The 25,677-nt window shown below is 41.2% G+C and overlaps 1 protein-coding gene across 1 annotated transcript in view; it reads right to left on the bottom strand.

The window, feature by feature from the left end:
• Window positions 1–25,104, bottom strand: part of LOC139746409 (uncharacterized) — a 335,883-nt gene extending 310,779 nt beyond the window's left edge. The window contains 4 exon segments of the mRNA XM_071657624.1: window positions 5,620–6,189; window positions 8,726–8,914; window positions 20,246–20,428; window positions 24,723–25,104. Of these exon segments, the coding sequence (XP_071513725.1) occupies window positions 5,620–6,189; window positions 8,726–8,914; window positions 20,246–20,428 (942 nt within the window). The 5' untranslated portion in view covers window positions 24,723–25,104.
• Window positions 25,105–25,677: the final 573 nt, after the last annotated feature.

The following is a 25,677-nucleotide window of genomic DNA, read 5'->3' as shown; positions in this document are numbered from 1 at the left end:
ACAGAGCATCTCTATCAACTCTATCATATGCCTCCTCCAAATCCATAAATGCTACATACAGATCCATTTGTTTTTCTAAGTATTTCTCACATAATTCTTCAAAGCAAACACCTGATCCACACATCCTCTACCACTTCTAAAACCACACTGCTCTTCCCCAATCAGATGCTCTATACATGCCTTCACCCTCTCAATCAATACTCTCCCATTTAATTTCCCAAGAATACTCAACAAACTTATACCTCTGTAATTTGAGCACTCACCCTTATCCCCTTTGCCTTTGTATAATGGCACTATGCAAGCATTCTGCCAGTCCTCAGGCACCTCACCATGAGTCACACATACATTAAATAACCTTACCAATGAGTCAACAATACAGTCACCCCCTTTTTTAATAAATTCCACTGTAATACCATCCAAACCCACTGCCTTGCCGGCTTTCATCTTCTGCAAAGCCTTTACTACCTCTTCTCTGTTTACCAAATCATTCTCCACAACCCTCTCACTTTGCACACCACCTCGACCAAAACACCCTATATCTGCCCTTCTATCATCAAACACATTCAACAAACCTTCAAAATACTTACTCCATCTGCCTCTCACTTCACCACTACTTGTTATTACCTCTCCATTAGCCCTTTTCACCGATGTTCCCATCTGTTCTCTTGTCTTACGCACTTTATTTACCTCCTTCCAAAACATCTTTTTATTCTCCCTAAAATTTAATGATACTCTCTCACCCAAACTCTCATTTGCCCTCTTTTTATATCTACAGGGTGTATTCATCCAAGTAAGGAATACTACTGAAATATGAGGTGGCTCATACAGTTGAATCAGAAGCCTTCCAACTCAATAATTCTCCTGGTATCAATTCTCTCTAACTTTCACTTTCTGTGCCACAATGTTGCTGTTCTCTCTCTATTCTATTGGCATTACTTCACCCATTGTTCTCATGAGCTGTCTGTATGTGTTCCCCACTTAAAGGTTTGGACCCATGGCAGACTTTTGGTTGCTATTTCCCCACAGTCTCTTCATGGGAACAAGCCACCCAAAGATTGACTATTATGATACCTCTTTCCTTTGAATGGCTATGCTGAGGAATTCTCTTCTTTCTCGTCTTTCCTTTTTCATATGACCTTTCTTCCTTTGAAAGTCATGCTCACAGGCACCTGTAGAGCCTAATTAATTTCTATTTTCCTTTTATTTCATTTTCACCAAAGGTGGTCTTAATTAGGGCATGTTCTGCAACTGGGGGAAAAAATGGAGTGGGGACACTGGACATTCAAACTGACCAAATAATTTCTGAGAAGACTGAAATGTGGAAAATCAACAGGCATACAACACCAACAAAAATTATGACATGACAGATTATACACATCAAGTGATGGCAAAAGCTTGAAGGCCTGGTGAGCTAAAAAAGCAGATTTACTGGAGACATTTCAAAGAAAAAAGAACACCTGTACCTGAATTAAGGAATCAAATTTACACAGAAAGTTTAAAAGTTAGGGACTTGGCAACTTTGGAAGAAAGTTGGACTAATGAGGACAAAGGATGATGTGATTTCAAGTTCCTTAGAGGATTTGACAAAGATGAAACGGAATGGTTCTCTGAGATGGGGAGGAAAAAATTAATTTGAAAGCTTAAAAGAAAACTGAGCAACAGCTCAAAAAGATGAAAAAATACTAACAGAATTGTGGATGAAAGGATTAAGGTAAATGACTGTGCAGTGAATGCTGAAAGACTAATGCCATATTGTTGCAAAATAAAAAGCTGTATGACTGATTAGAGAAGCTGAATTATGGTATCCTACAGAAGTTAAACTCTCTCTCCTTTTATGCGCAATCAGATAACCATTTACCCAGTCACCAGCCGACCCATAAGAAGAGGATGAAAATGTGGGATGACTTTAGGCTGGCTTCCCTGCCTGGGACTCACCCACAGACCCATGTGATGTACAAGTAATAGCACTAATCATTCAACTACCAACACTGTTTACAAATAATTATAATTCTTACATAAACAACTTCTAAGTTTTTTTTTTTTTTTTTTTATACTTTGTCGCTGTCTCCCGCGTTTGCGAGGTAGCGCAAGGAAACAGACGAAAGAAATGGCCCAACCCCCCCATACACATGTATATACATACGTCCACACACGCAAATATACATACCTACACAGCTTTCCATGGTTTACGCCAGACGCTTCACATGCCTTGATTCAATCCACTGACAGCACGTCAACCCTGGTATACCACATCGCTCCAATTCACTCTATTCCTTGCCCTCCTTTCACCCTCCTGCATGTTCAGGCCCCGATCACACAAAATCTTTTTCACTCCATCTTTCCACCTCCAATTTGGTCTCCCTCTTCTCCTTGCTCCCTCCACCTCCGACACATATATCCTCTTGGTCAATCTTTCCTCACTCATCCTCTCCATGTGCCCAAACCACTTCAAAACACCCTCTTCTGCTCTCTCAACCACGCTCTTTTTATTTCCACACATCTCTCTTACCCTTACGTTACTCACTCGATCAAACCACCTCACACCACACATTGTCCTCAAACATCTCATTTCCAGCACATCCATCCTCCTGCGCACAACTCTATCCATAGCCCACGCCTCGCAACCATACAACATTGTTGGAACCACTATTCCTTCAAACATACCCATTTTTGCTTTCCGAGATAATGTTCTCGACTTCCACACATTCTTCAAGGCCCCCAGAATTTTCGCCCCCTCCCCCACCCTATGATCCACTTCCGCTTCCATGGTTCCATCCGCTGACAGATCCACTCCCAGATATCTAAAACACTTCACTTCCTCCAGTTTTTCTCCATTCAAACTCACCTCCCAATTGACTTGACCCTCAACCCTACTGTACCTAATAACCTTGCTCTTATTCACATTTACTCTTAACTTTCTTCTTCCACACACTTTACCAAACTCAGTCACCAGCTTCTGCAGTTTCTCACATGAATCAGCCACCAGCGCTGTATCATCAGCGAACAACAACTGACTCACTTCCCAAGCTCTTTCATCCCCAACAGACTTCATACATATATATATATATATATATATATATTTTTTTTTTATACTTTGTCGCTGTCTCCCGCGTTTGCGAGGTAGCGCAAGGAAACAGACAAAAGAAATGGCCCAACCAACCCCCATACACATGTATATACATACGTCCACACACGCAAATATACACACCTACACAGCTTTCCATGGTTTACCCCAGACGCTTCACATGCCTTGATTCAATCCACTAAGTATCACTTTTTTTTTTTTCATTTAACATTCCTTCCCTTTTACCTCCCTCCAGACTCTTTCATTGCATCCCTGTCACAAAGGATCAAACAAAAGTTTCGGGACTTCACTATCAAATCCCTATTTTCAAAATCAGTTTTATCTGTACATATTAATGAGAGCACCACAACTCCTTTGGGCATCCATATCATGCCTACATCCAGGAATTATCTTTTTTTATTTCTATTTTTATTTCTATTTTGCTTTGTCGCTGTCTCCCACGCCTGCGAGGTGGCGCAAGGAAACTGACGAAAGAAATGGCCCAACCCACCCCAATACACATGTATATACATACACGTCCACACACGTAAATATACATACCTATACATCTCAATGTACACATATATACACACACACACAGACATATACATATATACACATGTACATAATTCATACTGTCTGCCTTTATTTATTCCCATAGCCACCTCGCCACATATGGAATAACGTCCCCCTCCCCCCTCATGTGTGCGAGGTAGCGCTAGGAAAAGACAACAAAGGCCCATTCGTTCACACTCAGTCTCTAGCTCTCATGTAATAATGCACCGAAACCACACCTCCCTTTCCACATCCAGGCCCCACACAACTTTCCATGGTTTACCCCAGACGCTTCACATGCCCTTATTCAATCCATTGACAGCACGTTGACCCCGGTATACCACATCGATCCAATTCACTCTATTCCTTGCCCGCCTTTCACCCTCCTGCATGTTCAGGCCCCGATCACTCAAAATCTTTTTCACTCCATCTTTCCACCTCCAATTTGGTCTCCCACTTCTCCTCTTCCTTCCACCTCCGACACATATATCCTCTTGGTCAATCTTTCCTCACTCATTCTCTCCATGTGCCCAAACCATTTCAAAACACCCTCTTCTGCTCTCTCAACCATGCTCTTTTTATTTCCACACATCTCTTACCCTTACATTACTTACTCGATCAAACCACCTCACACCACATATTGTCCTCAAACATCTCATTTCCAGCACATCCACCCTCATGCGCACAACTCTATCCATAGCCCATGCCTCGCAACCATATAACGTTGTTGGAACCACTATTCCTTCAAACATACCCATTTTTGCTTTCCGAGAAAATGTCCTCGACTTTCAAACATTCTTCAAGGCTCCCAGGATTTTCACCCCCTCCCCCACCCTGTGATTCACTTCCGCTTCCATGGTTCCATCCACTGCCAGATCCACTCCCAGTTTCTAAAACACTTTACTTCCTCCAGTTTTTCTCCATTCAAACTTACCTCCCAATTGACTTGACCCTCAACCCTACTGTACCTAATAACCTTGCTCTTATTCACATTTACTCTCAACTTTCTTCTTTCACACACTTTACCAAACTCAGTCACCAGCTTCTACAGTTTCTTACCCGAATCAGCCACCAGCACTGTAACAGCAAACAACAACTGACTCACTTCCCAAGCTCTCTCATCCACAACAGACTGCATACTTGCCCCTCTTTCCAAAGCTCTTGCATTCACCTCCCTAACAACCCCATCCATAAACAAATTAAACAACCATGGAGACATCACACACCCCTGCCGCAAACCTACATTCACTGAGAACCAATCACTTTCCTCTCTTCCTACACGTACACATGCCTTACATCCTTGATAAAAACTTTTCACTGCTTCTAACAACTTGCCTCCCACACCATGTATTCTTAATACCTTCCACAGAGCATCTCTATCAACTCTATCATACGCCTTCTCCAGATCCATAAATGCTACATACAAATCCATTTGCTTTTCTAAGTATTTCTCACATACATTCTTCAAAGCAAACACCTGATCCACACATCCTCTACCACTTCTGAAACCACACTGCTCTTCCCCAATCTGATGCTCTGTACATGCCTTCACCCTCTCAATCAATACCCTCCCATATAATTTACCAGGAATACTCAACAAACATATACCTCTGTAATTTGAGTACTCACTCTTATCCCCTTTGCCTTTGTACAATGGCACTATGCAAGCATTCCTCAGGCACCTCACCATGAATCATACATACATTAAATAACCTTACCAACCAGTCAACAATACAGTCACCCCCTTTTTTAATAAATTCCACTGCAATACCATCCAAACCTGCTGCCTTGCCGGCTTTCATCTTCTGCAAAGCTTTTACTACCTCTTCTCTGTTTACCAAATCATTTTCCAGGAATTATTTTCCAATAATTTCCTTACTAATCAAAGTGCCTTCTTTTTCTAGTCTGCATATTCTGGTTACCTTCTCTACATTATCATCATTTACTCAAATTTCAACTCTAAATACAATCAGAAAAAATCAATCTTGAGGGAATTTTACCTTGGGCACAGTGAGACTGCTTTCATCAGCAGGAATGGTGGTTGGGATGGTGGTTATGGTGGAGGAGGCAGTGCCATTAGTAGAGTCTCCATGGTTGTTCTTCTCAGGAGGAGGATCTAATCCCTTCCTTTCTAAACGCAGCCGTTTACAGGGTGGCAAGGGAGGGGGTGGGGAGGGGGTGCGTTCAAGTGTATCTGGGCGAGGTGGCCGTTCACTGGCCTGGGATACCACTGTGAGAGGAAGAGGTCCTTGGGGTACACCTGTGGCACTGCAGCTGGTGCTGTTACTACTGCTGCTGCTGCTGCTGCTTGGAGGGCCACCAGTCACCCCTTGAGATTGTGTCGGGAGGGTGCTGCCTGCCAAGGAGAGGGGAGGAGGCACCAAGTGGGGTGGCAAGTGGTGTGGAGTAGTGAGAGGGGTTCCTTGCTTGTCTGGATGATGTGGTAGCAGCTGAGGCACAAGAGGCCGTTCTAGAATGGAAGGTGCACCTAATCCACACATTGCTATATTTCCTAGCCCACTTAAAGAAGACTTCAAGGCTGACAGGGGAGATATACTGTTCAATCCTCCCTGAAAGACAGAGAAGAAAGCTAAGTTAATGTTACTTACATAATCAATTGCTTCATTTTTTCAAAAATAAAAGTGTAACATTATCTTCATTGTACAGTAAAACCATAGTTTCATCTTTAACATTTGAATAAACAATGTACTATGATCATTTGGAATGAAAGATGATTCACATGAGCCACTCTGGTGTACAGGAAAATAATATAGTAAAAAATCATAAAAAATATTTGAAAAAGTGAAAATCAAAATGTTAGACTTTTTTTATATACCTGATCACCATTTCTTACATTAGTGAGGAAGTACCAGCAACATATGAAGAAAGGCCACATCCACTCACATCTAGTCTCTAGCTATCATGTGCAATGCACCGAAAACAGCTTCCTATCCACATCCAGGCCCGACTGAACTTTCCATGCTTCCATGTCTATTGACAGCACATCAACCCCAGTATAAAATATTATTCCAATTCACTCTATCCTATGCATGCCTCTCACCCTCCTGCATGTTTGGGTCCTGATACCTCAAAATCTTTTTCACTCCATCCATCCATCTCCAATTTATTCTACCTGTTCTTGTTCCCTCCTTTTCTGATATACATCCTCTCCATATATCCAACCATTTCAGCACACACCATTTCTGGTCCCTCAAGCACACTCTTTTTGTTACCACACATCTCTCTTACCCTTTCATTACATATATGATCAAATCACTTAACACCACAAAATGTCCTCAAACATTTCAGGTACAACACATCCACCCTCCTCCACACAGCCTTATCTATAGCCCATGCCTCACATCTATATAATAATACAGTTTGGACTACTAATCCTACAAACATACCTATTTTTACCTCCTAAATAACTTTCTCTCTTTCCACCTATTCTTCAGTGCTCCCAGAAGCTTTGCCCCTCCCCCACCCTATGACTCACTTCTGCTTCCAATCACTGATATGTCCACTACAATATCTTAAAACACTTCACTTTCTCCAATTTTACTCTATTCAAATTAACATCCCAACTAACCTGTTCCTTAACCCTGCCAAACATATTAACCTTGCTTTCAATTAAATTTACTCTGAACTTTCTCCTTTCACACACTCTTCCAAATTCATTCACCAACTTTTGCAGTTTCTAACTTGAATCTGCCACCAGTGCTGTATCATCAGCAAACAACTGACTCACTTCCCAGGCCCTAACATTCCATACAGACTGCATACTCGCCCCTCTCTCCAAGACACTTAAGGGACTTACCTCCCACACCATCCCATCTATAAACGAATCAAACAACCATGGAGACATCACACACCCCTGCCATGGTCCAACCTAGACTGGGAACCATTCACTCTCCTCTCTTCCTACACTTACAAACACCTTACACCCTTGATAAAAACTTCTCTGCTTCTAGTCGTACAGAGGAGGAAGGATGTGCTGGAAATAAAATATCTATGGACAATATGTGGTGTAATGTGGTTTGATCGAGTAAGTAATGAAAGGGTAAGAGATATGTGCACCAGAGCATCAGGACATGCTGGTCACTCATGGTCATCCCATAACACTACCACTGTTACTGTTGCTGCATTCCCCATCAGTTGCTGCTCTTTCATGTGTGGTATCCAGGTTACAGCCCTATGTGACTCCAGTGTGTACATGAAGCTGTACACACTGGAAATAAAAAGAGTATGGTTGAGAGAACAGATGAGGTTGTGAAGAAATGGTTTGGACATATGGAGAGGATACATGAGGAAAGGTTGACAAAAAGGGTATATGTGTCAGAAGTGGAGGCAAAAAGGAGAACCGAGAGACCAAAATGGATAGAAGGATTGAGTGAAAATGATTTTGAGCGATTGAGGCCTAAACGTGAAGGAGGGTGAAAGGTGTACACGGAATAGAGTAAAATGGAACAATGTGGTATACTGGGAGTCAACATGTCATCAATAGACTGAACCAGGGAATGTAAAAGGTCTGGGGTAAACATATTCGCAATTTCTTGCATATATCTTCTTTATCAACCTATCCTCACTCAGCCTCTCCATATGTCCAAATCATTTCAACACACCCTCTTCTGCTCTCTCAACCACACTCATTTTATTACCACACATATCTTTTACCCTTTCATTACTTCCTTGATCAAACCACCTCAGGTTAAATGTTGTCCTCAAACATTTCATTTCCAATATATCCATCATCCTCTGCACAAACCCATCTATAGCTCATGCTTCGCAAAAACAGAATATTGTAGGAACTATTATACTTTCAAACATACCCATTTTAGCTCTCCAAGATAACGTCCTCTCTTTCCACACATTCTTCATTGCTCCCAGAACCTTTGCCCTCTCCCCTACCCTATGGCACTTTCACTTCCACGGTGCCAATTGCTGCCAAGTCCACTCCCAGATATCCAAAACACTTCACTTCCTCCCATTTCTCTCCATTCATACTTACATCCCAGTTAAGGAGAAAAGATGCGGACAGATGGATGAACATATGTATTACTCTCAGCCTTCATCACACAAAATAAGTAATTCAGTTCAGCAGCTCACCTGTTCTTTACGTTCATCAGATGATTCTGCTAAGCCCCTAATCTTCAGAGCCTCGGCAGTGTGTAGGAAGGCACCCAGCTGAACTTGAGAAATGTTTACCTCTCCTGCGTACATAAACTCTAGCAGACTCCTCATGTGTGTGTAAGCCACGTCACGTAGAATTATTATGGGATGTGTGCATGGATTCCCCTACAATGAAAAACACAAGTAATTATCAGTTTCTTGGTAAAAAAATAAAAAATAAACATGGGATCAAAATGCTTATCAATTCAAATTCAAATACAGGTTGAATATCCCTTATCCAAAATGCCTGGGATCAGAAGTATTCCAGATTTTGGAATATTTGCATATAAATAATGAGATATCTTGGGGATGGAACCTAAGTCTAAAAATAAAATCCATTTTTGTTTCATATACAACTTATACACATAGCCTGAAGGTAATTCATATAATGTTTTCAATAAATTTGCACATCAAACAAAGTTTGTCTAACACTGAACCATTAGAGATCTAAGGTGTCAACCTCAGCCACCCATGTGGACCATCTGTGGTTGTTTGGCATCACATTCATTCCTGACTCTGAATCTATATGCTACTGATAAGCAATCATTTTCTTACACTTATTTGCACACAAGTACCTAACAGTAAAAAATATGAAATATCATTGATACAATGCAAAAATAATGTTTAGGAGTGGAATTTTCCACTTGGAACATCATATCACTGCTCAAAAAAGTTTTGGATTTTGGATTTTCAGATTAGGGATGCTCAACCTGTACTAGGAGGCTAGGATATACAGAGAAGAAAAATAAAAGTCAAACATCCTTAGTTCATGACGACATCTGTGGATCCTACAGTGGAGAAAAATAACGCAGAAGAAAACTAAAAGTTAAACATCTTTATGTAATGACATCTGTGGATCCCTACATAACATGAAGGCATTTAAATCATGTATAGAGTTGATAGAGATGCTCTGTGGAAGGTATTAAGAATATATGGTGTGGGAGGCAAGTTGTTAGAAGCAGTGAAAAGTTTTTATCGAGGATGTAAGGCATGTGTACGTGTAGGAAGAGAGGAAAGTGATTGGTTCTCAGTGAATGTAGGTTTGCGGCAGGGGTGTGTGATGTCTCCATGGTTGTTTAATTTGTTTATGGATGGGGTTGTTAGGGAGGTAAATGCAAGAGTCCTGGAAAGAGGGGCAAGTATGAAGTCTGTTGGGGATGAGAGAGCTTGGGAAGTGAGTCAGTTGTTGTTCGCTGATGATACAGCGCTGGTGGCTGATTCATGTGAGAAACTGCAGAAGCTGGTGACTGAGTTTGGTAAAGTGTGTGGAAGAAGAAAGTTAAGAGTAAATGTGAATAAGAGCAAGGTTATTAGGTACAGTAGGGGTGAGGGTCAAGTCAATTGGGAGGTGAGTTTGAATGGAGAAAAACTGGAGGAAGTGAAGTGTTTTAGATATCTGGGAGTGGATCTGTCAGCGGATGGAACCATGGAAGCGGAAGTGGATCACAGGGTGGGGGAGGGGGCGAAAATTTTGGGAGCCTTGAAAAATGTGTGGAAGTCGAGAACATTATCTCGGAAAGCAAAAATGGGTATGTTTGAAGGAATAGTGGTTCCAGCAATGTTGTATGGTTGCGAGGCGTGGGCTATGGATAGAGATGTGCGCAGGAGGATGGATGTGCTGGAAATGAGATGTTTGAGGACAATGTGTGGTGTGAGGTGGTTTGATCGAGTAAGTAACGTAAGGGTAAGAGAGATGTGTGGAAATAAAAAGAGCGTGGTTGAGAGAGCAGAAGAGGGTGTTTTGAAATGGTTTGGGCACATGGAGAGAATGAGTGAGGAAAGATTGACCAAGAGGATATATGTGTCAGAGGTGGAGGGAACGAGGAGAAGAGAGAGACCAAATTGGAGGTGGAAAGATGGAGTGAAAAAGATTTTGTGTGATCGGGGCCTGAACATGCAGGAGGGTGAAAGGAGGGCAAGGAATAGAGTGAATTGGAGCGATGTGGTATACCGGGGTTGACGTGCTGTCAGTGGATTGAATCAAGGCATGTGAAGCGTCTGGGGTAAACCATGGAAAGCTGTGTAGGTATGTATATTTGCGTGTGTGGACGTATGGACATGTGTATGGGGGGGGTTGGGCCATTTCTTTCGTCTGTTTCCTTGCGCTACCTCGCAAACGCGGGAGACAGCGACAAAGTATAAAAAAAAAAAAAAAAAAAAAAAAATCAAGGAAATTCATAATACAGATATCAGCTTTAACGTAACTGTACTTTAAGGAATGAATTCCTTATCTAAAAGGTTACAATTCATTTTTAAAAGATTTTAAAACTAATTTCATAACTAAAACTGAGGGTCATGTTGTGTCCACTCCACAAGATCTGTATTTGTTATTATGAACAATGATCTGTTACTATTCGGTATGTGCATTTCACACAGATTGCTTTGGTTTCGTTTTGGTCCAGAGAGCTCCGGGGAAAGCGCTTCAAAGCATTGCACATCTTGGATTTTATATTAAAAAAAAAGAAAAAAAATTGTTCAAAATGAAATACCCTCCTCATTTTAGTCATTTTAGATCTATATTTCTATTTCATTCAAAATTACCTCAGGACCCAAGACCTTTCCAAAGCCTCCTGCAACCCAAGGTTGTGCTACTTCTCTCTCTCTCTCATACTATTCGCCATTTCCTGCATTAGCGAGGTAGCATTAAGAACAGAGGACTGGGCCTTTGAGGGAATATCCTCACCTGGCCCCCTTCTCTGTTCCTTCTTTTGGAAAATTAAAAAAAAAAATGAGAGGGGAGGATTTCCAGCCTCCCGCTCCCATCCCTTTTAGTCGCCTTCTACGACACGCAGGGAATACGTGGGAAGTATTCTTTCTCCCCTATCCCCAGGGATACCTATCCCTAGTAACAGCAAAACATAGACTCCTTTGGAGTGAAAAATTCTTTGACAAAAATTATACTCCTAATGATACAATCACGCCAATAGTTACTCTTCACTCATGGAGTAACCTCAAGCAGGCAGAGTCCAGCAACACCTTTTGGTTTACATTATTTGATATTCATAATCACCCAAATACCAGTTTCCATGAAAGAGTCTTAGCACTGCCCAGGACCTCTTTCTGAAAGATCTTGAAGCCCTAGCCTGCATTACTTTCAGTAGCAGAGAAATTTATACTCTTTAGAAGTGAGACATTCTTTGACAACACTGTAATTCCAAAAATACACCCTCACCAAAGGTGAATTTTTACACGAGATGTAACCACATGCAGGCACTGTCTTGTAACATCCTTTTTATTTTCATACTTGATCACCGTTTTCCAGCATTAGCACCAGAAACAGATGAAGAAGGCTGCATTCACTCACTGCCATGTGTAATGCCTCGAAACTACATCTTCCAATTCACAACCAGGCCCCACAGGCCTTTTCATAGTTTATCCAAGATGCTTCACTGATAGAACATTGATCCCTGTTTACTACAATTTTCCAATTCACTTTATCCCTTGCATACCTTTCTTGTTGATTTCTGTATACTGCATTGTTCGAATTCACTTTATCCCTTGCACGCCTTTCACCCTCCTGCGTGGTCAGGCTTTGATCACTCAAAATCTTTTTCCCTCCATCCTTCTATCTCCAATTTCATTTCCCCATTCTCCTTGTTCCCTCCACTTCTGACACATATATCCTCTTTGTCAACCTTTCCTCACTCATTCTCTCTATCTGTCCAAACCATTTCAGCACACTCTCTTCAGCTCTCTCAACCACATTCTTTTCAATACCCTTTCATTACTTACTTAATCAAAGAACACATTGTTCTTCAAAATATTTTTTCCTACACACCTACCCTCCTCTACATATAATCACACTGGGACTACTAAACCTTTGAATATACCTATTTTGCCCTCACACATAATTTCTCTTTCCATACATTCTTCAGTGCTCCCAGAAGCTTTGTCCTCTCCCCAGCCCTGACTCACTTCCATTGTTCCATTCACAGCCATGTCTACTCCCAGATATCTAAAACACTTAACTTCCCCCAATTTTTCTTCATCTAAATTCAAAACTCAACTAACATGTCCCTCAACTCTGCTAACCTAAACACCTTGCTTTTATTCACATTTACTTTCAACTTCCTCCTTTCACATATCCTTCAAAGCTCAGTCACTACCTTCTGCCGTTTCACATTCAAATCTGCCACCAGTGCTGTATCATCAGCAAACAACAACTGACTCACTTCCCAGGCCCTCTCATACCCTACAGACTGCATACTCACCCCCTCTCTCCATGATTCGAATTTAAGACCCTCACCAACTCACCCACACACAAAATAAACGACCATGGTGACATCACACACCCAGCAAAATTTTACCTCTGTTTTCCCTCTGTGTCAAAGAAGGAGACTCCTTTTCTTTCACCTTACAAATGATACAACAGAAGAAACTAAACGAGAAGTGCTCATCCTCCTCATGCTCAGGATGAGGTGCATAAATGTGTACGAGTGTAACCAAGATGAGAAATAAAGGAGATATAAGTAATATGTTTGAGGATAGAAAACTGGATGTTCTTGTTCTGAGTGAAACAAATCTCAAGGTTAAAGGTAAAAAATGGTTTGGGAATGTCTTGGGGGTACAATCAGAAGTTAGTTTGAGGGTGAGAGCCAAGTAAAGGGTACCATTAATGACCATGCAGTTGTAGATATGTATGAAAAAATTTTTGGAAGTGAGCTCCAGAGTTATGCAGGGAAAAATTAAAATGAGTTGCAAGAAATGGGTGACTATTACTGCTTATGCATCTGGCCATGACAAGGAGGGTGATAAGAGGCAAGTGTTCTGGGAACAGCTGAGTGAGTGTGTCAGCAGTGTTGATCTATGACATAGGGTAATCAGGGATGGGTGATTTAAATGTGAGAGTGAGTAAAGGGTAAATGAAGGTACAACTGGGGAACATGGGATATTCAGTAATGTGAACAGGAATGGCAAACAGCTCATGGGGTTGTACTTTTAAAAAAAAAAAATGATTGGGAATACCTGGTTTAAATAAAGGTACATATTTAAGTGAGTATTTTGAAGGTTTGTTGAATGTGTTTGATGATAGAGTGGCAGATATAGGGTGTTTTGGTCGAGGTGGTGTGCAAAGTGAGAGGGTTAGGGAAAATGATTTGGTAAACAGAGAAGAGGTAGTAAAAGCTTTGCGGAAGATGAAAGCTGGCAAGGCAGCAGGTTTGGATGGTATTGCAGTGGAATTTATTAAAAAAGGGGGTGACTGTATTATTGACTGGTTGGTAAGGCTATTTAATGTATGTATGACTCATGGTGAGGTGCCTGAGGATTGGCGGAATGCGTGCATAGTGCCACTGTACAAAGGCAAAGGGGATAAGAGTGAGTGCTCAAATTACAGAGATATAAGTTTGTTGAGTATTCCTGGTAAATTATATGGGAGGGTATTGATTGAGAGGGTGAAGGCATGTACAGAGCATCAGATTGGGGAAGAGCAGTGTGGTTTCAGAAGTGGTAGAGGATGTGTGGATCAGGTGTTTGCTTTGAAGAATGTATGTGAGAAATACTTAGAAAAGCAAATGGATTCGTATGCAGCAGTTATGGATCTGGAGAAGGCATATGATAGAGTTGATAGAGATGCTCTGTGGAAGGTATTAAGAATATATGGTGTGGGAGGCAAGTTGTTAGAAGCAGTGAAAAGTTTTTATCGAGGATGTAAGGCATGTGTACGTGTAGGAAGAGAGGAAAGTGATTGGTTCTCAGTGAATGTAGGTTTGCGGCAGGGGTGTGTGATGTCTCCATGGTTGTTTAATTTGTTCATGGATGGGGTTGTTAGGGAGGTAAATGCAAGAGTTTTGGAAAGAGGGGCAAGTATGAAGTCTGTTGGGGATGAGAGAGCTTGGGAAGTGAGTCAGTTGTTGTTCGCTGATGATACAGCGCTGGTGGCTGATTCATGTGAGAAACTGCAGAAGCTGGTGACTGAGTTTGGTAAAGTGTGTGAAAGAAGAAAGTTAAGAGTAAATGTGAATAAGAGCAAGGTTATTAGGTACAGTAGGGTTGAGGGTCAAGTCAATTGGGAGGTAAGTTTGAATGGAGAAAAACTGGAGGAAGTAAAGTGTTTTAGATATCTGGGAGTGGATCTGGCAGCGGATGGAACCATGGAAGTGGATCATAGGGTGGGGGAGGGGGCGAAAATCCTGGGAGCCTTGAAGAATGTGTGGAAGTCGAGAACATTATCTCGGAAAGCAAAAATGGGTATGTTTGAAGGAATAGTGGTTCCAACAATGTTGTATGGTTGCGAGGCGTGGGCTATGGATAGAGTTGTGCGCAGGAGGATGGATGTGCTGGAAATGAGATGTTTGAGGACAATGTGTGGTGTGAGGTGGTTTGATCGAGTAAGTAACGTAAGGGTAAGAGAGGTGTGTGGAAATAAAAAGAGCGTGGTTGAGAGAGCAGAAGAGGGTGTTTTGAAATGGTTTGGTCACATGGAGAGAATGAGTGAGGAAAGATTGACCAAGAGGATATATGTGTCGGAGGTGGAGGGAACGAGAAGTGGGAGACCAAATTGGAGGTGGAAAGATGGAGTGAAAAAGATTTTGTGTGATCGGGGCCTGAACATGCAGGAGGGTGAAAGGAGGGCAAGCAATAGAGTGAATTGGATCGATGTGGTATACCGGGGTTGACGTGCTGTCAGTGGATTGAATCAGGGCATGTGAAGCGTCTAGGGTAAACCATGGAAAGCTGTGTAGGTATGTATATTTGCGTGTGTGGACGTATGTATATACATGTGTATGGGGGTGGGTTGGGCCATTTCTTTCGTCTGTTTCCTCGCGCTACCTCGCAAACGCGGGAGACAGCAAAAAAAAAAAATAACATATTTAAGTATATGTGGATGATTATGAAAGATGGTCAGTATTGCTGAATTACATATAACATGACAAGATGCAAAAGAAAGACATTTGGATGTGATTGTGTTGAGAGGGGCAGCTGGTGGGATGTTTGATCATAATGTGGTGGAGGCAAAGGTGAAGATTTGAAGGGGTTTTGGGAAAACAGGCAATGATAGGAATGAGAAGAAGGTGGTGAAAGAAAAAAGGGCTTGAAAGAGGGACATGTACAAAAATACCAGGCCCCAACTACTCAAAATATTTCTTACTCCATCCTTCATCTCCTTGTCCCCTCCACTTCGGACATGTAATCCTCATAGTCAACCATTACTCAGTCATTCTCTCTATATATCTAAACCATTCATCTTTCCCCCCTCTCTCCAAGATCCTTGCATTTACCTACCTCACCAACTCAACCATTAACAGATTAAACAGATATGGTGATATCACACACCCCTGCCACAGACCAACTTTCCCAACTTTTGCTTGGAACCACTCACTCTCCTCTCTTCCTACTTGCACATATGATTTACACTATTGATAAAAAATTCTCAATGCTTCCAGTAGCTTTCCTACAGCACCATTTATCAAAAAGACCTTCCACAAAGGATCTCTATTAACCCTATCATATGCTTCCTACAGAATTATAAAAGCCACATGCAAATCCTTTTTCATCAAAGCAAACACCTGATGCACATATCCTGTAGCGCTCCTGAAACCACATTTCTCCTCTCTGATTTGATGCTTCATATATGCCTTCACCCTCTCATCACCACTCTTCCATACAACTTACCAAGTACACTCAGCAAACTTAAGCCTCTGTAATTCAAACACTTTGTCCCTCTTGCCTTTATACAATGGCACTACATGCATTCTGCCAATCCTTAGGCACCTCACTATGATCCCTGTGTACAATGAAAATCCTAACAAAACAACATTTACCTCGTTTCTGAAGAAAGTCATCAATAATATCAACCACTCCACCTATCTTGCCACACTTTACCTTATGCCAGGCTTTCACCATCTCATCTCTCTCCATCAAACCACTTCCATGACTCTCACTTCACATACCTTCAAAACCAAAATACCCTACATGTCACCGTATTATCAAACACATTCAACAATCCTTCAAAATACTCACTTCATCTCCTCCTCACCTCATCATTACCTGTTATCACTTCCCCATTTGCCCCCTTCATCAATGTTCCCATTTGTTATCTTAGTTTTTTCACACTCTTGACCTTCTAAAACATATTCTCCCTGAAGTTGGCTGATACTACTCATTTCAACTTTCAATTGTCCTCTTTTTAAAACCCTGCACCTTCCCCTTGACTTCCTGCCACTTTCTCTTGCAAACCTCCCAATCATTTGCACTCCTTCCCCATAAGTACTGCCCATATGCCTCTCTTTTTGCTTTCACTGGCAACTTCACTTCAACATCCTACCACTCATTCCCCTTTCTCACCTGCACATCTCCCACTTTAACCTAACCTAACCTAACCAAATGCTAGAACTGCTTCCCTCAATATCCCCCATTCCTCACCCAGAACTCTTGCTTTGCTTACTATAATCTTTTGCTATTCTACAATCAGTCTCTCCCAGTATTTCTTCATATATGTCTCCTCTACGTTCAATTACTTCAATCACCCTCTTCACACCCATATTGTTTCCTCTTTTCCAGAAAACTATACAAATCACCCTTGCCTCCACCAAGTAATAATCATACATCCCACCACCTGCCCCCTCTCAGCATATTCACTTCCAGGAGTCTTCTTTTGCACACTACCATCTAGCATATAATCTAATAATACCTGCTTACCATCTTTACTACTATTACATGTATCCTTGTGTATGTCCCTCTTTTTAAACCAGGTGTTCTCAATCACCAACCTTTTCTTAGCACAACTCCATAAACTGTTCACCATTTCCATTCACCTTACTGAACACCCAATCCCCCCTAATTATACCAATAACTGCCAAATCACTCACTTTTGCATCTGTATAACCTATCACTAATTCCTCATCCCTAGAATCAAAACTGCTAACACACTCATTCAGCTGCTTCCAAAACACTTGCCTCTCATGATCTTTCTTTTCACGTCCAGGTGCATAAGCACTAATAATAATTCATCTCTAGTTTTCCATTTTTATTCACATCAGTCAGGAGCTCACTTCTTTACACTTTCTTGCATTCCGTGCTATTATATAAAAACAAACACATAAATGAGCTAGAAAACAGACTTGTGTGAGGATATACCAGGAGTGACTGACTGACTATAGAATGGCAAAAGATGAGAATAAACAAAGCTAGGGGAGTGGCTGAAGAATGAATGGTACTGAGAAAAGCAGTGCTAGCATATGTAAAATAAATGTGTGGTGTGCATAAGGCAAGCAGATGAGAGAGGGTACTGAGAGTTGGACAATGAAGTAAAGTTGCCAAAGAAGGAGACGAGAGATGTATGGGTGGTATTTACTGGAAAGGAGTGCAAGTAACTGGGAGACGGACAAATGAAAACAACAAGAGGTCAAGAGGAAAACGCTGGGGCTGACAAAGAGGGTGAATGAGAGTTGGGGTAAGCAAGCAAAAATATTTTGGAGGAAAGTTAATAGTAAACAGACTGGGAAGTATACCAATAGCTGCATGCATTGTGAGTCAGCCCTTCCATGGTGGTCAAGTTGCACTCCTCTGACCCAGGTATTTGTCTTTCCTTTCTGCCTCAACCACACATAGACTGCTGCCATTCTGTCCACAAACATAATCTCTCCTTGTCACCCATAACACCTGACATCATTTAAATCACACAACTCATTCTTCCTAAGTCTAGTTTTCTGCAGGGAGTGCTTTGTGGTAACCATGACCTTTTGGCAAAATGGTAGGAGCAACTGACAGATGTAGTAAGTAGGAATATTAGACAGAAGTATTAGGAGGAAGCATCAGATAGAAATAGTATGCAGGGACATTATTTGGGAGCATCAGGTCGGAGCAGTTGGTTGGAACATTAGATAGACGCATCAGGTAATAGCAGTTGGGGTGATCATTACACAGGAGCTTCTGAAAACACAGTGGTAGAGTTGCCCTCTGCCAGAGGCCTGTTAAGGATGAGGCACTAAAGGCAAAGAAGCAACACTGGAGTTCACCAGTTATGGAGACTCTTTTTTCTGTGGCCAAACCCCCCTATGAGTTTCCAAAGGGAACAAGCATCAGAGATATAGGTAGGTAGAAGGTTAATGGTGAGAAAAACAAGAGATAACATGGGAACATTGGTGTAAGAGGCAAATGGTGAAGTGGTAACAAGAAGTAACGGTGAAGAGGAGATGGAGTGAGTACTCTGAAGGACCTGAAGGACTATTGTGTTTAATGACCAGGAAGCAGATGGAGGATGTTTGAGTCGGGGGTTATGCAATGTGAAAAAATCATGGCAAGTGGCTTGGTGAAGAGAGAAGAGGTGGTGAAAGCCTTACATATGATGAAATGCAAAAAGGCAGCTAGAATAAATGGTAATGCAATTCACTTTCTTATGAAAGTAGGTGACTCTGTTGTTGATTGGATGCTTAGGATTTTCAACATAAGTACAGATCATGGTGAGGTGCCTGAGGACCAGCAGAATATATGTAGCGCAAGGGGGATAAAGATGCCTGTTCCAACAACAGGTGTATATGTCTGCTGAGTGTACCTTATAATTTGTATGAAAGAAAGGTAACTGAATGGGATGTGGTATGCACTGAGAATAAGATGAGGAAAGCCAATGTAGTTTCAGGAGTGGTAGAGGAAGTGTGGATCACGTGTTTGATTTTCAAAATGTAAGAAATACTTATGAAAACAGAAAATTCTGTAAGTAGCATTAATGGGTATGGAGAAAGTATAAGATGGGGCTGAAAGAGATGCTCTGTGGAAGGTGCTATAATTATATGGTGTTGAGGAAGGTGCTATAATCATATGGTGTCATAGGAAAGGTATTAGACACAGCAAGGAGTTTTTATCAAAATTACGGTGTGTGGCAGTTACATCTGCTTCTGGATTGGGTGGTGAGGAAGTAAATGCATCCAGAGTAAGTCAATTGTTTGTTGAAGATAAGGTGCTGGTGGCTGATTTGAGTGAGAAACAGCAGACGCTGGTGACTAAGTTTGTTAGAGTGCGTGAAATTAGAATGCTAAGAACATAATTATGGACTTTAGGTTCAGCAGTAAGAACAAAAAAGAAAAAGTTATTCAAAGTGCAAGTTTGCATGAACTTGAAGGATGTGAAGTGTTTCAGATACCTGGGAGTGAATATGGCAGCAAATGGAACCAGGGAAACTGAAGTGAACCACAAACTTTTTTCAGACTACTCAATGCACCCAGGACCTATGCCCTTTACCTGCTCTACAATTCACTTCAGCTCCCAAAGCTCCCTCCATTGCAGTATCCACTTCCATCTATACAAAACAATCCACTGCTTCCAGGTTATCTTCTTTCATACTCATATTCAAACTAATCTCTCTCCCCCCTGCAAAGCCTCTTAACCTTACTTTTGATCACATTAACCCTACACTTTATTCTTTCATACACACTCCTAAGCTTAGAAAGCAAGCAATGGGAGAGAACTCTGAGTCCATCACTAATGGCAAGGTAAAGAGATGAGGAAGTTTTCACTGACCTGTAGTAATTCCTTGAAGTAGGGACTGCACGCAGAAAGAACAACCTTGTGTGCCTTCAGCTGTTGGCCATCACAAGCTAAGGTAACATCCACAAAGTGCTCCCCCTCCCTCAAGGTCTCAAACTCCGCTGTTATATTGGTGCGGTAGTTATTCCACCGCAGGCAGAAATGTTGTTCCACCATCTGCAATGATACAGTTATTCCTATGCAACAGGCTTTACAAAAAGTGATGCACATGTTATACATTTCAAGTCTATAACTTTGCTCATATCACAATCATTATTCCTCCCAATATCTCTAAATCTTTCAAGTGACCTGCTACAAAATACAGTACTGCTCTCTTCATATCAATGAGCTAAAATCTTTTATGCATGGGATTTCAATGTACACCAGACCAAGATTGCCTTGGCACTACTCAGGATGATTCTGGGGGGGTCAATTCCCTTTCTTTTTCCCTTCTCAACCATTTCAATGCTCTATGAATTATATGATGAACTATGGTACTATTCTACAATCCAAGTGTCATGTGAGGTTTTTATTCACTCTGCCCACAATTTCAGTCCCAGCCAATGTTTAATTCCACATCACCTTTATCCCCCTTGCCTTTATACAATGGCACTGTTCATGCATTCTACCACTCCTCAGGCATCTCACCATGATCCATACATACATGGAATATCCTTACCAATCAATCAACAACACAGTCATCCCTTTTCTTGATAAACAGCAATACCATCCACCCCAACCACCTTGCTACATTTCATCTTATGCAAGGCTTTCACTGCCACTTCTCTCTTCAACAACCCATTCTCCAAAAGTCTCTCACTTTGCATTGCATCCCAACCAAAACATCCGACATCTGCCACTTTATCAAATACAAGTGAGAGTCATTCAAAATACTCACTGCATCTCCACCTTACTTCATCATTACCTGTTATCACTTCCCCTTTTGCCTCCTTCACCGATGTTCCCATTTGTTCTTTTGTCTTTCAAACACTGTTTACTTCCTTCCAAAATACCTTCTTATTCTTCCTAAAGTTTACTGATACTTGCACATCCCAATTCTCATTTGCCCTCTTTTTCAACCCCTGCACTGAAACCAAAGCCCCCTATCACAGCCAAGCCCCATAGACCTTTACAAGATTCCCCCAGCTGCTTCACATATCTTAGCGCAGTCCACTGACAGCACACTGCCCCCTAATTCACTCTATACCATTCACACATATCCTCCTCCTGCAGATTCAGGTCCCGACCACTCAAAATATTTTTCATTCCATCCTTCTATCTCCATTTCGGTCTCTCCCTTCTCCTTTTTCCCCCCAACTTCTGACACATATGTCCTTTTTATCAACCTCTCCTCAATCATTCTTTCCATAAGTCCAAACCATTTCAGAACACCCAAAACTTCCTCAATCACACTCTTCTTACTAACATTCCTCTCTCTTATCCTTTCATTACTTACTCAATCAAACTATCTTATACTATGTATTGTCCTCAAATATTTCATTTACATACATACACCCTCTATCACACATCCTCATTTATTGCCAATTCCTTGCATCCATATAACATTGCTGGGACTACTAAACCTTCAAACATACCCATTTTCATCCTCCCAAACAGCAACCTCTCTTTCCACATATTCATCAATGCTCTGAAATCCTTTGCTTCTCACCCACCCTATGACACATTTCTGATTCCATGGTTCCATTTGCTGCCATGTACACTCCCAGGTATCTAAAGCATTTTGCTTCTTCCAAAGTTTCTCCATTCAAACTCAAACCCCAAATAACTTGTCCCTCTGCCATGCTAAACCTAACTTTGCATTTATTCACACTTACTCTCAAATTTCTCTTTTCACACACTCACCCAAACTCAGTCACCAACTTCAGCAGTTTCTCATCTGAATCTGCCACCAGCAATGTCATCAGCAAACAATGATGACTCACTTCCCAGGGCCCCCCCTCACCGTCACAGACTAAAATGCTCACCACTCTAAGATCCTTGCATTTCTGAATGTGGGAATCTCTAGTTGCACCATCTGCAGTACATGGAAAAATCACGAGACCGAACCTACCCAGCAAACACAAACACTCAACACCTCTACAATGAAACAAAGATTCTACCAGTAGCAATCCCACCACAACATGCTTGGCACTCAGTTCTTTACAACAGCTGCAGACCTTCCCACCCTCTAAACAGAAATAATGCTTACCAATGCTTCACACTTCAGCAACCTACATCCAGAGATCCCCCTTCTCCAAACAAAAACAAACACAACACATGCAATGAGTTTACCCAACATGCACTAAACAACTGTCTTCCTTACACTAGTAAACAACACCCCACCTGACATATACCCACATAAAACCACACACCTCAGACATATGCAAGTAACGCTTTCTCATTTAAATCTGGATATCAACTGTCTTTACAATGAAAACTCCCACATCTCAAGAACATTCAAGCTCACAATGAAGACACTGCACACTTACTGCTCAATTGTCCTGCCCTCACTTCATACAGACTCAAACATAACACTACAATTATGACCAGTAGTTCCACCCACTGGATGTGGCTGGCTTCCTGAACACTGCACAAGCCCCAAAGAAAATTGAAAGGACTCCTGGGTTAGGAAGGAAAGGTAAGGTGAAACCACATATTCACTATCGACACTAAAAGCATTAAACAAAAAAGCCCCTTCCCAACCAGAATATGATTCTCAGAATTACGAGAAACATGGGCAGGTGTTTCATCGAAAAAACTTTCTACGGATTAACAGAAGATCTAAACCTTGTCTCCACAACTGCAACATCTAAAATGCAATGTTTCACCATCTACGACCACTTATTTCAAAGAAGTCTAAGTTCAAACCACAAAACTACAATATACACAAGAGATAAAATGCAAAAATTTCCTTACCAAACCTTTACTTGTTTTGCAGTAAAACCATGCACAATCACATGACCAAAAGAACTCCATCCTGGTAGTCTGGTGACACATTCAACTATCCCATACATTAAATTGGACATTAACTTAAAACAATCCCTAAATACATAAGTGCACCTTTCACTTCCCAAACAGCCATGATACATTTATTATTATTCAGCAAAAGAGGTAACCCTAAGAGCTCTTCTCCTGGTGCTCCTTCAGCTTCAAGGCTGCATTATGATCAGAAGCAGGGAAAGGGTGGGTTTCTATGGAGTGAAAAGTTTGTTTATGAGCTTGTACTCCGATGATACAACCTTGCCAAAGGCAACTTTACACTCATGGAATAGCCAAAAGCAAGCAGATTCTAATGACACCTTGCTCCAGTCACAAATAACTATTATTTTTTTTTTTATTATACTTTGTCGCTGTCTCCCGCGTTTGCGAGGTATGTAAACATAATTTGCTTATAACCAAGGTACATTTATTTTAACGGTATTGATCTGCAACAAACAGGTAATCCTGTACCTTCGGGGTACACATCTATCTGCTGGTAAATTGTGGGAAATCTTGGTGATGGTTCTTTTTCACTTACACAAAAAAAGTCTGACCAGTGCATTTATCTAAGGGGCTTCCTTACAACTATGGTGGGTTCAGCATAGTAAGGTTATGTCATCTTAGGATATACATAATGCTGCTAGGTTTCTTTACATTAGTTTACTTTTTACATCACCTATGTTACCCTATGTAAGTGAAATTACTGTAAACCTAAATATACTCGACACATTTTACCATACTACGTGAAAATTGTGACTTTTGTCAACAAATAAAGGTACACCTATAAATCAAACTTTAACTAACTAATGCTCACTGAACACATGCCCTCTGATTAAGATAAAGTGATCCAGCACTATAATTGTCACGATAAGGAATAAGAAAGGCACTACTGATGTGTTTGTGGGTCATTCAGAATTCTATCCAACTCTTACTTGGAACATTGTTAAGTGGTTTGTGTTTGAAGGAAACAGTGTTCCTGAACAACATACATTATATTGTTTAGCCCTGTGGACATATTCTTACTTAATGTGCAAGACCAAGACATATAAACAAACACAGCTCAGCTAACTCATGTCATATATAACCTTCCATGATAAGTTATCATCACATATCCAAGTAAGTCAAACAGTTTAAGCATTTTCTCTGCAAAATATTATTGGAGGTGTGAATGGCAGGTGCTGCAGAAGCTGAGAGGAGGAAGGCCGGTACTAGCAGAAGGCAAGTGGTGGTGCACAAAAAGTGGGCAGGGCACTGACTGTCTCCACCGCCGTGCCCATACTAGTTTTCTCTCTTCCTCCAAACCTTTCACTCACATTAAGACAAAACAATAGCAATACCACACCAAGACATACATCCTGGGGTTTAAAACGGTTATATAGACGCTGAAAGTTGAATCTACAGTGGGAAATATTGCATTATCAGCCCCCTGTCCTTGAATGTTTTGACAAGAGGGGCTAGGCAGTGGACGTGGCCTGACATGCACTGGACTTACTTTGTGTGTGTAGCCGCCTCGGCCGCGCTCCTGCGCTAATTTTCACTGTCACTGCCTCTTTCTTGCTTGTGTGCCCATAACGTGTTAAAAGAAGGCTTGTGGCGGTGAATATTCAGGTGAGGAGCTCCTCAACTTGGCGGACACATCTCTCCCTCCTCCCTTGGCCGACCCCGAACATCCGGGAACTCATGTTTCCACGGCTGACAACCTTACCGAGTACGCAGCCGCACACATACCTACCCTGAATATCACGAATTACACACTCGCACCATAACCCAACATAAACAGATTGGAACGTAGGTTTTTTTGTATCATTATCGTTTAGTAATAAGAATATTTAAAACTTGTTTGGATTAGCTTCTCTAAAGCAAGACTGGCAACTTGTCGGAATCGTGACTCGGGAAACACGGAAACTGGCAGCCCTGCGTGCCGAGCTCACCTGGATAAGCCTCAGGCAATTATGACAGGTGCACAAGAATCCAACTTTCCCGTAGTACCTTCATACAAACTAATTGAATGGCTCCATAATATTTTTAGTATCTAGATACATAAATCCAAGGCGATTACGTCTGTACACTCTAAAAATACATTTAAATGAGGTAATTACGAAAAAAATCCCTTGTTAAATGAGGGCAACTGATAACTTACCTATCGTCTATATAGCATACCAACTATAATTGAAAAGTTTTAATATGCCTATTCATCTCTTTAAAGATATAATGAAAACTATCAAGATGATATGTTCGACTACTGAAGGGAAACGACAGCTAAATACTGTACTGATAACAAGTTACTTTACATATTAGATATATTTTAAAGGTTCTTAGCTAATTTTAGCATCGATCTATTTCCCTGTAATCTTGTGGAATACTTTACATACAAATATATCTCCGATATAAAGTAGGAGGAACTAACTCAATTGTCACGCCAAAGTTTCACCGTACAATTTCAATAG

The sequence above is a fragment of the Panulirus ornatus genome, chromosome 65 (assembly GCF_036320965.1).
Source record: "Panulirus ornatus isolate Po-2019 chromosome 65, ASM3632096v1, whole genome shotgun sequence".
In the NCBI taxonomy this organism is placed as follows: domain Eukaryota; kingdom Metazoa; phylum Arthropoda; class Malacostraca; order Decapoda; family Palinuridae; genus Panulirus; species Panulirus ornatus.
This window is presented reverse-complemented; position numbering and strand designations above follow the sequence as displayed.